Below are 14390 nucleotides of genomic sequence, written 5' to 3'. Positions count from 1 at the left end.
TGTCTGAGGGCAATGTGTGGTGTGAATATAATGCAGAGAATTCGTAGTTTGGAAGTTAGGAGGAGGTGCGGGATTACCAAAACTGTTGTCCAGAGGGCTGAGGAAGGGTTGTTGAGGTGGTTCGGACATGTAGAGAGAATGGAGCGAAACAGAATGACTTCAAGAGTGTATCAGTCTGTAGTGGAAGGAAGGCGGGGTAGGGGTCGGCCTAGGAAAGGTTGGAGAGAGGGGGTAAAGGAGGTTTTGTGTGCGAGGGGCTTGGACTTCCAGCAGGCATGCGTGAGCGTGTTTGATAGGAGTGAATGGAGACAAATGGTTTTTAATACTTGACGTGCTGTTGGAGTGTGAGCAAAGTAACATTTATGAAGGGGTTCAGGGAAACCGGCAGGCCGGACTTGAGTCCTGGAGATGGGAAGTACAGTGCCTGCACTCTGAAGGAGGGGTGTTAATGTTGCAGTTTAAAAACTGTAGTGTAAAGCACCCTTCTGGCAAGACAGTGATGGAGTGAATGATGGTGAAAGTTTTTCTTTTTCGGGCCACCCTGCCTTGGTGGGAATCGGCCAGTGTGATAATAAAAAAAAAAATAATTTATCCAGATCATTTTTAATAATAATTACAATTTTTGAATAGTTATTCTTAAATGCCTGTTCTTTCAAGACTCACAAGTGGTCATACAAGATGATCTGGGTAAATTGAACACATGGGATGATAGATGGTTAATGGAATTTAGTGTATTGCCTAAATTTGTTGTGTGTATACCTTTAATGTCCTTATATTTAAGCCATTGTAGCCTTAAATTGGGCTTAAGTTTGCCTGAAATACTCTGCATAACCATGAGCTTTCTGTATGCACAACCAGATATTGCCCATCTCTTTACATTTTTTTCTTTTAACACTTTAGCCATTTCCCGCCAAGGCAGGGTGACCCTAAAAAAAAAAAAATACTTTCATCATCATTCAACACTTTCACCATCACTCATACATTATCAGTCTTTGCAGAGGCACTCAGATATGATAATTTAAATGTCCCTCCAAACTGCCAATATCCCAAACTCCTCCTTTAAAGTGCAGGCATTGTACTTCCCACTTCCAGGACTCAAGTCCGGTTAACCAGTTTTCCTGAATCCCTTCACAAAATATTACCCTGCTCACATTCCAACAGCTCGTCAGGTCCCAAAAATCATTCGTATCCATTCACTCCTATCTAACATGCTCACGCACGCTTGCTGGTAGTCCAAGCCCGTCGTCCACAAAACCTCTTTTACCCCCCTCTCTCCAAACTTTTCGAGGATGAAATAAATCTTTGACTTTAACTTTAGATAAATGTCATGTAATGGGGATGAGAGAAAGTGAAATCAGGCCACATGAAGAATTTAGACTGTGTGACATAATATTGAAAATATCAGCTCTGTGCTGTAAAGCAGTGTGTGTGTGTGTGTGTCTGTCTGTCTGTCTGTCTTGTGGTATAAGTGCTGCACGAGATTGTATGCTCTGAAGAACACGAGTCATAATTCCTTGGCTAAAACACCTCTCAAGGAAGATGCCTTCACAATTCACTCATTGTATTGTATTTGCAATACAGTGAGTAAATTGTTTCACTCATTGTATTGTAAATAAAAAATTATAGGAAATTACTGCAGATGTCAGGGTGGTGAGATGTCATATTTATTTGTAGATGTAGTATACTATATCTATTTTTTAATCGGATTGATGGTATATTTGTTAAACTTGCAGGAGAATTTGTCAAGAAGATATGACCTGGATAATGTGGTGTACTCAGATATATTCCTCGGAGAACCTCCCAAGTTCAGAGAAACCAAAGCTAAGAAAATGCCTGTCAGTTTGAACCCAGACAAAGAAATGAAAAAGCTTGCTGCTGAGAAGAGGAAACGAGAGAGGAAGGAAGCACGAGAGAAGAACCCAGAAGTAGAAGTGAAGAGACGAGGGCGAATTCCCATGAGTGAAGAGGAGAAGGAAGCGCGCAAGAAAATGTATGTATGTTTAGGTGGTGGTTCCTTGTAGCATGGTAGTTAAGAAGCTCCTTGAAGCATGGAAGTTGGTGGCTCCTCGAGGCATGGTACTCAGTGGCTGCTGGAGGCATGGTACTCAGTGGCTGCTCGAAGCGTGGTACTCGGTGGCTGCTCAAGGCATGGTACTCAGTGGCTGCTCGAAGCATGGTACTCTGGCTGCTCAAGGCATGGTACTCAGTGGCTGCTCGAGGCATGGTACTCACTGGCTCCTCGAGGCATGGTATACTTAGTGGCTGCTTGAGGCATGGTGCTGAGTGGCTGCTTGAAGCGTGGTACTCGGTGGCTGCTCGAGGCATGGTGCTCAGCAGCTCCTCGAGGCATGGTACTCAGTGGCTGTTCAAGGCATGGTACTCGGTGGCTGCTCGAGGCATGGTACTCAGTGGCTCCTCGAGGCATGGTACTCAATGGCTCCTCAAGGCAGGGTACTCAGTGGCTCCTTGAGGCATGGTACTCAGTGGCTCCTCAAGGCATGGTAGTCAGTGGCTCCTCGAGGCATGGTAGTTGGTGGCTCCTGAGTATGACTAGGGATGTCTTCCAACGTATGTAGTGTGTCTCAAGAACAGGAGGATGATTGTGCCTCAGTCAATCCTTGCACTGAAGGACCCACATGGGTTTACTGCAAGGAGTGACACAGTAGGGAGTTTAGCTCCCCACCTCTGCCTAGTCTCAGACCAGACCTCAACGTCTCCTGCCTGATCTCAGACTAGGCCTCATCTCCCCTTGCCTGATCTCACAGTAGGCCTCAGCTCCTTTCCCCCCTCCACCTGGTCTTGGACTAGGCCTCCTAATGAACCTATCTAGGAGAATTCCTTAAGGCTTTTGATCCTGGTATTTGGGAATGTGTAGATCAAGTGTTTACATTGAATCATATAAGTGAACAGTATTTACATTAAGTAGGGAAGTTTTCATTGCATTTATGGAAAAGTCATTTGATAGAGTGGAGAAGTGTGGCAGGTGTTGCAAGTTTATGCAGTAGGTAGTAAGTTAATAAATGCTGTAAAGAGTTTTTATGAGGATAGTGAAGCTCAGGTTAGTGTGTAGGAGAGAGGGAGATTACTTTCCAGTAAAAGTAGGCTTTAGGCAGGGATGTGTAATGTCACCATGGTGTTTAACATGTTTATAAATGGAGTTGTAAATGAAGTAAATTTCTAAGATGTTGGGGAGAAGGGTGGGACTAAATTATGGGGAATCAAATACAAAATGGGAGTTAACACAGTTACTTTTTGCTGATGATACTGTGCTTTTGGGAAATTCTAAAGAGAAGTTACAAAGGCTAGTGGACGAGTTTGGGAGGGTGTGTAAAGGAAGAAAGTTGAAAGTGAGCATAGATAAGAGTAAGGTGATAAGGGTATCATATCAAACGAGTTAAGTAAAGAAAAATTGGCTATCGTATTGGAGGGAGGTAGTATGAAAGAAGTGAATGTATTCAGACATTTAGGAGTAGATTTGTCAGAAGATGGGTTTATGAAGGACGAGGTTAACCGTAGAATAGGTGAAGGAAAAAAGGTGAGTGGTGCATTGAGGTATCTGTGGAGACAAAAAACCATTATCCATGGAGGCAAAAGCGAATGTATGAGAGTATAGTGGTAACAACACCTATATGGGTGTAAAGCATGGGTTGTAAATGCTGCTGCAAGGAGAAGGCTGGAGGGAGTGGAGATGTCCTGTCTAAGGGCAATGTGTGGTGTAAATGTTATGTGTGGAAATTAGGAGGTGTGGAGTTACTAAAAGTATTATTCAGAGGGCTGAAGAGGGGTTGTTGAGGTGGTTTGGTCATTTAGAGAGGATGGAGCAAAATAAGATGGCTTGGAGGGTGTATAATTCTTTTGTGGAGGGGAAGAGGGGTAATGGTCATCATAGGAAAGGATGGAGAGAGGGGGGGTAAAAGAGGTTTTGTTTGCAAAGGACCTGGACATGCAGCAAGCATGTGCGAGTGTGTTGGGAGTGAATGGAGACGATTGGTTTTTGGGACCTGATGATCTGTTGGAGTGTGAGCAGGGTAATATTTTTGTGAAGGGATTCAGGCATTGTACTTCACACCTCCAGACTTGAGTCCTGGAAGTGGGAAGCACAATGCCTGCACTGTAAAGGAGAGGTTTGGCATATTGGCTTTTTGGAGTAACTATGATCTAAACTGTCATATCTGAGCACCTCTGCAAAGACAGTGATTATGTATGAATGATGGTGAAAGCGTTTCTTTTTTGGGTCACCCTGCCTTGGTGGGAGACGGCCGATCTGTTAAAAAAAAAAATGGAGCCATCTTCCCTTCCATTCAGAACAAAACTGATCAGTTCTGCAAACTTAGTGCTCAATAAATATAACAGTATTATGTTCTTTTGGGTGTTAATGTTATCAGTATTCTTGATGCTCACTTGCTCACTTGAACTTCTTTGAAGTGATCTTTATGTTCTGTACACTATGATGTGTTCTTCACATTTAAATTTCAACATTTCAGGTTAAAAGAAGAGAAGGATGGTCTGAAGTTGGAGAAGAAGGAGAAGCAGAGAGAAGAACTGAAGCAGAAGTTGGAGAAGGACAAGGTAGAGAAGAAGATTCAGCGAGAGTTACGCAAAGAACAAAAGCGACTTCACCAGCAGTACATGAAGGAGTGGAACCGTGTGCGTGACGACCTCGACTGTGACGACCACAAGGTGAGACATGTACCTAAGAATGCTTCCAAGACAGTCACCAGAGCCAGATTAAGATTTTGTAGTCCCCCGGGCCTCAGGTACTATGAGGCCCCTGGGGTACAGATACTGCGAGCCTCCTGGGCTACAGGTACAGTGAGGCCCCTGGTCTACAGGTTCTGTGAGGCCTCTAGGCTACAGGTACAGTGAGGCCCCTGGTCTACAGGTTCTGAGGCCCCTGGGCTACCCAGGGGCTACCCAGTGAGGAGCAGGGGTGCAGTGGGGACAATAAAAGAACACTGTATCAATATTCGTGGCCCCCAGACTATTCAGCATCTTGCCAGAAGATATCAGACACTCAGCTGAAACGAGTTAGAAGCCTTCAAGAGGAAACTGGACAAGTATCTTCACCAGGTGCCAGATCAACCAGGCTGTGATGGGTATATGGGGTAGCAGGCCTCCAGCAGCAACAACCTGGTTGACCAGGCCACCAGACTAGCCTGGCCCATGGCTGGGCTCATAGTAGTGAGGCTCTCAAAACTCATCAGAGGTATACAGGTATGGTGAGGCTCCTGGGCCACAGGTTCCATGAGGCTTCCAGTGATATTTTCAAAAGGAAAAAAGTTAAAGAAATATTAAATTTATTTTTACAAGGCTAACAACAGTCAGAATTCAAACATTTGCTTTGTGTAACTTCTTGGAAACAAATTTCTCCAGAACACGAATAAATTGTAAGTTGAGAACATCTCTGGAGACCCTCCAGCTGGCAGAGGCCCCTGGGCTGCAGCCCCTAGAACCCATGTCTTAATCCAGCTCTGACAGTGGCCATTGTTTTCAGTGTGTGCTCTAGTCAGCTCCCTTGTCAAGCTGTTTGGTGCAGTCTTTTGTGGTGTTGATTGAAAAAATTCATCCGAAGTTGAATAGCACATGCAAAGACCTTCATAGTACATGCTTTTCCATTTGCAATCTTGTTGAATCACACAAAAATTTGCACTGAATAGAGGTTTGTATAAGAATGGATTGTACTCTCTACTTCTGTCATCAATACTTACTGTGTTCTATAGTCATCACTACTTACTGTGTACTACAGTCATCACTACTGTGTACTAGTCATCACTACTGTGTACTACAGTCATCACTACTGTGTACTACAGTCATCACTACTGTGTACTACAGTCATCACTACTGTGTACTACAGTCAACACTACTGTGTACTACAGTCAACACTACTGTGTAATGCAGTCAACACTACTGTACTGCAGTCATCACTACTGTGTATGTGTACTACTGTCATCACTACTGTGTACTACCATCAACCTGTGTACTACAGTCATCACTACTTACTGTGTACTACTGTCGTCACTACTTACTGTGTACTACAGTCATCACTACTTACTGTGTACTACAGTCATCACTACTGTGTACTACTGTCGTCACTACTTACTGTGTACTACTGTCGTCACTACTTACTGTGTACTACTGTCGTCACTACTTACTGTGTACTACAGTCGTCACTACTGTGTACTACAATCAACACTACTGTGTACTACAGTCATCACTACTGTGTACTACAGTATTACTACTGTGTACTAGTCATCACTACTGTATACTACAGTCATCACTACTGTGTACTACAGTCATCACTACTTTGTACTAGTCATCTCTGCTGTGTACTACAGTCATCACTACTTACTGTGTACTACTGTCAACACTGCTGTGTACTACTGTCAACACTGCTGTGTACTACAGTCATCACTACTGTGTACTAAAGTGATCACTACTTACTGTGCACTACAGTCAACACTACTTAGTGTGTACTACAGTCAACACTGCTTACTGTGTACCACATTCAACACACTACTTACTGTGTACTAGTCATGTATCATTGGTCAGTCGAGGGTAGATGTGCCCTGGGATCTATATTTCCTTTTCATCTGACACCAATCATAATTCTATGTACAGGTCCACGTTCCTTCATCCGAAATTCTGAAATTCGAAAAGTTCCAAAAACCGAAGTTTTTTGTGGAGTGTGGAGCGTCGGTCACTGGCAGCCAGAGTGGCAGGCATCAGTTGTGTCTCAGTGCTTGTAGTGTTCACACGTGCGTCTGCTGTTCGCTGATATTTTGTTTTTCCTTTTTATTTTGTGACTGTTTAATTTCACTGTGAAAAATATTAAAAAAGAGCTGCAGATACCCCTGTGGGTAACAGTGAGAAAAAGAAAAGGAAGCACCTGACATTATCAATAACCCAGAAAGTAGAGTTACTGCAGAAGCTTGATTGTGGTGTGTCAGTGGGGCGTCTTACTGAAGAATATGGCGTTGGAACTACCACTGTTTATGATTTAAAGAAATGGTGTTAAATTCTAATAAGCATGAGAATAGTGATGATGATACGTGAACACAGGTGAAAAAGTCCCCATAGACAATATGGTGAAAATGTGTGATCAGTTAAGTCTTTAAAAACGCCGTCTGTCATAGTGCTGCTTCATCACTTGAGAATCATGTTCCTGGTCTATAATTATCCCATTATTTCATTTATCAATATATTACTCTGTAAATAAATTGTAGCAGTATTTGTAGTCTTTATTTAACCCATGTGGCTTAGCGCTTCTTTTTGATTATAATAATAATTTATTTATCCCACTTTGTGTGAGTATTCATACATTTTTGCTGCAATGTTAATGTTTGATTATGGGGTGCTGCCCAAGACCCCATCTTCATTCTGAAATTCAAAAAATTCTGGAATTCAAAACACTATGAGCCCCATGGGTTTTGGATAAAGGAATGTGTACCTGTATAATGTTTGAAATATCATTGCAGTAATGTGTATAATGTTGAAACCTTGTTACATAGTGTATATAATTGGAACATTATTAAAGTAATGTGCATAATTAAAATATTACAGTAGTGTGTATAATAGAAACATTATTACAACTGTTCATATTATTTACAACATTATTGCATTACTGTATAAAATACTTGTAGCATTACAATTCTGTAATTGGTATATAATTCAAACAATAAATTCTTGACTTAATGAACTTTTGGAACTCATGATAAAATCTGCTGACTCTGCTACTTCTGAAATTACAGACAGTCTGGTTTTTTTTTTTTTTTTTTTTTTTTTTTTTTTTTTTTTTGAGAATTTTCCATTACTGTTATAATCTCGTTAAAACTGTCCCATCTATGCACCACACTTGCCATTGCCGGCCACACATTGGGTTTAATTAGGATTACATTGTTTATTATGTTACTTTTTTATTTCATAACATTTTCGTAATGCTTCTCTCTGCAACAGGACCTACCAAAACCCACACCCGTTCAGTGCCGCATACCAGATGACCTGTTCAGCGACTTTATTATGGTATTAGAGTTCATCAATATTTTCTCTGACCTGGTTGAATTAAAGGATGTGTATCCGCAAGGCATAACCTTTGACATCTTGGAGCATGCGCTGGTTGAGAAGGAGGTCGCAGGTAAGACTTGTCTACTTTTTTTTTTTTTTTATCAACACATTGGCCATTTCCCACCAATGTAGGGTAGTCCCCCCCCCCCCCCCCCCCCCAAAAAAAAAAAAAAAAAAAAAAGAGAGAGAGAGAGAGAGAGAGAGAGAAGTATAAAAGCTTTCACCATCACTGTCTTGCCAGAAGTTTTACGCCTCTTGTCATTATCACTTAGCAAGCTTTATACCAATTTGTTCAACACTTCATTACTTTTTTTTCTAAACAGCAGTCTCCTGCCAAGGCAATGTCACCTAAAAGAAAACACATTCTCCATCATTCATTCACTCTCAGCCTACTGTAGTGGAAGATAAATGAGCGATGGTGTAAGCTGACAGTGAAACGTTTATTACAATAAAGTCCATTAATGGATGAAATGTGGCAGTGAAAATGTCACTGCAGACAGTGTGTGATGCTATTAGTGGAAGAAGGCTTGTGTGGTAAAATAAGAGATTTAAACAATAACTTTACTTGTATTAATTTTATCTAATCAAACCTCCACCCCCCACCCCCTTCAATAGTCAGGTTAAGTAATTAGTTGATAAAAAAATTAATTAAAGATTATTTGGTATAGTAAAAATATATCATTTTTCTCATAGTTTTGAAAAATGCTCATGTGATGAGGAATTAGAAGACAGTGCAGACAGTGCACAGGCTTGTATTAACTTGAATGCATACTGCAATGTAACATTTTTATATACTGTGCTTTCACTATATGTCAGTTGTTGAGTTTTTAACTTGTGAGGTGTTGAGCAGTTGAGACCCACCTTGTGTTAACTTGTCAGGTGTTGAGTATTTGTGCTATATTGTGTATCAGCCTGTCTGGTGTTGCATATTTTCCATACACCTTGTATGTTATACCCCTTATGTTAACTTGTCAGGTGTGTTCAATGACCTCATGCAGCTGCTGTTGCAGACCATATTCACCCTGCAGGAGGAGGAAGATGATGAGGTGGAAGCTGACAACACTGCTGATGAAGGTACAACTCTTGGCTTGTCGCCTGCATGTTGCTTCTCAACTCTTGAGGTAGAAGGTGGAATTGTGGGTGACCTGGGTATATACTGTGGTGGGTGACCCAGGTGTTTACTGTGGTGGGCGACCCGGATGTATGTTGTGGTGGGTGACTTGGGTGTATACTGTGGTGGGTGACTGGGTGTATACTGTGGTCTCGTCTCACCCCTCAGGGTGACTTGCTCCAGCCTCAATAACTTGGTTTACACAGCACTACATCCACACAAGGCACTACATCCACACAATACTACATCTGCTTATGGAGACAAATGGCACAAAGTTGACAAGTTTTGAATAAGACAATTACAGAGAAGAACTTTGAGACATTGGGTTGTAGACAGACTTCTTCAGTCAGTACACAAAGATGTGCAACAGAAAAATTTATACAAGTTCAGTGAGGTGAATGGTCAGGTCAGCAAGGGTACTGTGTGAGGTAAATATCTGCAGGAAGACTGCTACATTTGGAGACATTTTCCAGGCACAAAAATTTCCTGCAGACATCATCCAGGACTGCTGGGATCATGCATGCAAAATCTTCACTTCACCGAAACCAGAGGACAACACACAAGGCTCACCCTTCCTACAGGCCACACTGCAGGATGTTACACCCAGCCTCACTAAGAACAACACACAAGGCTCACCCTTTCTACAGGCCACACTGCAGGATATATTACACCCAGCCTTGCCAAGAACAACACAGGTATTGCCACTATCACAGTCAAAGAATTGACCAGGAATCAGTTCGGTCAAACATGTAGCTTTTCTTACAAAACGGGTATCAGAGGATTGGAAGGCCTCCTGCAGTGCTCTCATCTCTCACACAGTGACCTTACTGACCTGTGCACTCACCTGATTAAGCACTTATAAATTTGCTTGTTTACATTCCTCTGCATTGAGTGAAGAAGCTTGTTCATTGGTGGAATGTTGCAGAGTTCCTCTACAACTATGTTTTACTACATCAACACAACACTGTAAACTGCAACTTAACAAATGACAGGAGGTTGATGATATTAAGATAAAGATATGTATTTTGTTAAAATACATAGAAGTAACATTGGATGGCTCTGATTTGTATGGTTACAGTTTCAAGAAAACATTACATCTGCATATTCTAAGGAAAGCCCATTATTATGCAAACCATTTCAGGCATTTTTTTTTTTTTTTACAAGTCGGCCATCTCCCACCGAGGCAGGGTGACCCAAACAAGAAAGAAAATCCCCAAAAAGAAAATACTGTCATCATCATTCAACACTTTCACCTCACTCACACATAATCACTGTTTTTTGCAGAGGTGCTCAGAACACAACAGTTTAGAAGCATATATGTATAAAGATACACAACATATCCCTCCAAACTGCCAATATCCCGAACCCCTCCTTTAGAGTGCAGGCATTTTACTTCCCATTTCTAGGACTCAAGTCCGGCCATATAAAAATAACCGGTTTCCCTGAATCCCTTCACTAAATATTACCCTGCTCACACTCCAACAGCTCGTCAGGTCCCAAATACCATTCATCTCCATTCACTCCTATCTAACACGCTCACACATGCTTGCTGGAAGTCCAAGCCCCTCGCCCACAAAACCTCCTTTACCCCCCCCCCTTCCCCTCCAACTTTTTCGAGGATGACCCCTACCCCGCCTTCCTTCCACTAAAGATTTATACGCTCTCCATGTCATTCTACTTCGATCCATTCTCTCTAAATGACCAAACAACCTCAACAACCCCTCTTCAGCTCTCTGACTAATACTTTTATTAACTCCACACTTTCTCCTAATTTCCACACTGAATTTTCTGCATCATAATCACTCCACACATTGCCCTTAGACAGGACGTCACCACTGCCTCCAACCACCTCCTCGCTGCTGCACACAACCCAAGCTTCACACCCATATAAGAGTGTTGGTACTACTATACTTTCATACATTACCTTCTTTGCCTCCATAGATAATGTTGTTGAGGTGGTTCGGACATGTAGAGAGAATGGAGCGAAACAGAGTGACTTCAAGAGTGTATCAGTCTGTAGTGGAAGGAAGGCGGGGTAGGGGTCGGCCTAGGAAAGGTTGGAGGGAGGAGATAAAGGAGATTTTGTGTGCAAGGGGCTTGGACTTCCAGCAGGCATGCGTGAGCGTGTTTGATAGGAGTGAATAGAGACAAATGGTTTTTAATACTTGACGTGCTGTTGGAGTGTGAGCAAAGTAACATTTATGAAGGGGTTCAGGGAAACTGGCAGGCCGGACTTGAGTCCTGGAGATGGGAGGTACAGTGCCTGCACTCTGAAGGAGGGGTGTTAATGTTGCAGTTTAAAAACTGTAGTGTAAAGCACCCTTCTGGCAAGACAGTGATGGAGTGAATGATGGTGAAAGTTTTTCTTTTTCGGGCCACCCTGCCTTGGTGGGAATCGGCCAGTGTGATAATAAAATAATAAATATACCTCAATGCACCACTCACCTTTTTTCCCTCGTCAATTCTATGATTAACCTCATCCTTCATAAATCCATCCGCAGACACGTCAACTCCCAGGTATCTGAAAACAGTCACTTCTTCCATACTCCTCCCCAATTTGATATCCAATTTCTCTTTATCTAAATCATTTGATACCCTCATCACCTTACTCTTTCCTATGTTCACTTTCAACTTTCTACCTTTACACACACTCCCAAACTCATCCACTAACCTTTGCAATTTTTCTTTAAAATCTCCCATGAGCACAGTATCATCACCAAAAAAGTAACTGTGTCAATTCCCATTTTGTATTTGATTCCCCATAATGTGACATTTTATTATGGCAACATTTTACTCTCTAGGAGCTTTGTCAAGCCGGCTTGGTAAAGTTCCTGGAGGGCGAAGTGTTGCCACATTAAAATGTCACATTAGTTGCACTTGTGTCCTTTTACCTAACATATTGTCAGAAATTCTACCAATGTTAATACAGGCATATGCTGCAATGTGAACTTTTTAATTCTTCCTTGGCAGTGATGGAAGCCAACACTAGTGACATTACCATACACGAGGCAGTGCGGGTAGCTAACCGTGCATCCACCTGGAGTCAGCAGTACCATGGGCTACCACTGCAGAAGGTACCACTGGATGCCCTAACTGTCACTGAGATCTTACGCTTGCATCTCCTAGCATCAGGGGCTACCAGTGTTGCCAATGGACAGTGGAGGTAAACATTGGTGTATTTTCCATGTATTATTCACTTTTTTTTTTTTTTTAACACGCTGGACGTCTCCCACCAAGGCAGAGTGACCCAAAAAAGAAACACTTTCACCATCATTCACGCTATTACTGTCTTACCAGAGGCAGGCAGATGCGATAGTTTAGATTTCACTCTAAACAGCAAATATCCCAAACCCCACCTTTAGAATGCAAGCATTGTACTTCCCATCTCCAGAACTCGAGTCTAGCTAAGCAGTTTCCTTAAATCCCTTCACAAAATATTACCCTGCTCACGCTCCAACAGCTCACACATGCCTGCTGTATATCCAAGCCCCTTACACACAAAACCTCATTTACCCCCTCCTTCCAGTCTTCCCTAGGATGACCCCTACCCCACCTTTCCAGTCATCCTGTTTTGCTCCATCCTCTCAAAATAACCAAACCACTTCAACAACCCCTCCTCAACCCTCTGAATAATACTTTTAGTAACTCCACACCACCTAATTTCCACACTACAAATTCTCTGCAATAATATTTATTCCACTGCTTCCAGCCTCCTCACTGCAACATTTGCAACCGATGCTTCACACCCATAAAAAGAGTGTTGGTATTACTATACTTTTTCATACATTACCTTCTTTACCTCTATGGACAACATTTTGTCTCCACAGATACCTCATTGCACTGCCCACACTTTTTCCTTCACCAGTTCTGTGGTTTGCCTCATCCTTCATGTACCCATCCACCAACATGTCTCCTCCCAAATATCTGAACACATTCACTTCTTCCTTACTCACTCCCTCCAATCTGGTATCCAATTTTTCCTTACCTAACTCATTTGATACCCTCATCACTTACTCTTACCTATGTTCATTTTCAACTTCTTCCTTTATACACCCTCCCAAACTTGTCCACTAACCTTTGCAACTTTTCTGCTGTATCATCAACAGAAAGTAACTATGTCAAATCCCACTTTGTATTTGACTCTGCATAATTTAATCTCACCCTCCATGTAACCCTAATTTTATCAAGCAAACAGCTGGATGCAAGTGTCCCTGACTTACTGATACTAGAATTACAGTGATCTGTTTTTATTAACCAAATCAACAAAAGATAAGTTGAGAAAGTTTTTGAATGAATGTAGATCTGCAGAGTTACATATGTGTACACATAAGTCACATTTCTAACCTTATTTTCTGTAGGAAAATTGCTTCAGGGTTATAAACACCTCTGTAGTTGACACACTGGCAACACCACTTGCTCATAATTTAAAGCACCAAGCACACAACTTGCTCATACGTTGGAACACCTGAAGTGCAACTTGTTCACAAGCTCAAATGCTGGTAATGCAGTTCATTTGCAGAAATGAACTCTCTTGTAATTTTAAGTTGCAGGAGTCCTTGTGGAAGCACCAGCTGCTGGAGACAAATAACAAAACCCACAGTTGCCCTGTGAGTGCACACAGCTGCCCTGCCAAGTGTACACAGCTGCCCTACCAAGTGTACACAGCTGCCCTGCAAGTGCAAACAGCTGCCCTGCCAAGTGTACACAGCTACCCTGCCAAGTGTACACAGCTACCCTGCGAGTGCACACAGTTCTGGCATTAGTTCATTCTTTGTAACTACAGTGCATGATATCAAGGTTCCACACGTGCGCACACACATGCACACGCCCACGCGCACATGCACATGTGTGCACACACATGCATATGCGGTAGTGGAGGTTCACACATGCATATGCGGTAGTGGAGGCAGGAACCATACATAGCTTTAAAATGAGGTATGATAAAGCTCATGGAGCAGTGAGAGAGAGGACCTAGTAGCACTCAGTGAAGAGGCGGGGCCAGGAGCTGAGTTTCAACCCCTGCAACCACAATTAGGTGAGTACACACATGCATACATGCACGCACACATGCACACGCATGCACACTCACACATGCATGCATGCATACACACACACAGATGTACTCATCAGAATGTATACACATTGCAGATGTTGATCCCCAGACACACCATACATGAGCTAGGGATAGGTAAGTGCCCACTTTAGGGCAAGCAGGGCA

At 42.3% G+C, this 14390-nt stretch overlaps 1 protein-coding gene across 1 annotated transcript in view; it reads left to right on the top strand.

Annotated features, from left to right (window-relative positions):
• LOC128699159 (ATP-dependent chromatin assembly factor large subunit) overlaps positions 1-14390 on the top strand; it is a 90437-nt gene that overhangs the window by 18479 nt on the left and 57568 nt on the right. The window contains exons 6-10 of the mRNA XM_070096750.1: positions 1734-1990; positions 4485-4680; positions 7954-8131; positions 9037-9135; positions 12143-12335. Of these exons, the coding sequence (XP_069952851.1) occupies positions 1734-1990; positions 4485-4680; positions 7954-8131; positions 9037-9135; positions 12143-12335 (923 nt within the window). The remainder of the gene's footprint in view (positions 1-1733; positions 1991-4484; positions 4681-7953; positions 8132-9036; positions 9136-12142; positions 12336-14390) is intronic.

This window comes from Cherax quadricarinatus, chromosome 54 (assembly GCF_038502225.1).
Source record: "Cherax quadricarinatus isolate ZL_2023a chromosome 54, ASM3850222v1, whole genome shotgun sequence".
Lineage (NCBI taxonomy): Eukaryota > Metazoa > Arthropoda > Malacostraca > Decapoda > Parastacidae > Cherax > Cherax quadricarinatus.
The sequence above is the reverse complement of the archived record's forward strand: the minus strand, read 5'-3'. Positions and strand labels throughout refer to the sequence as shown.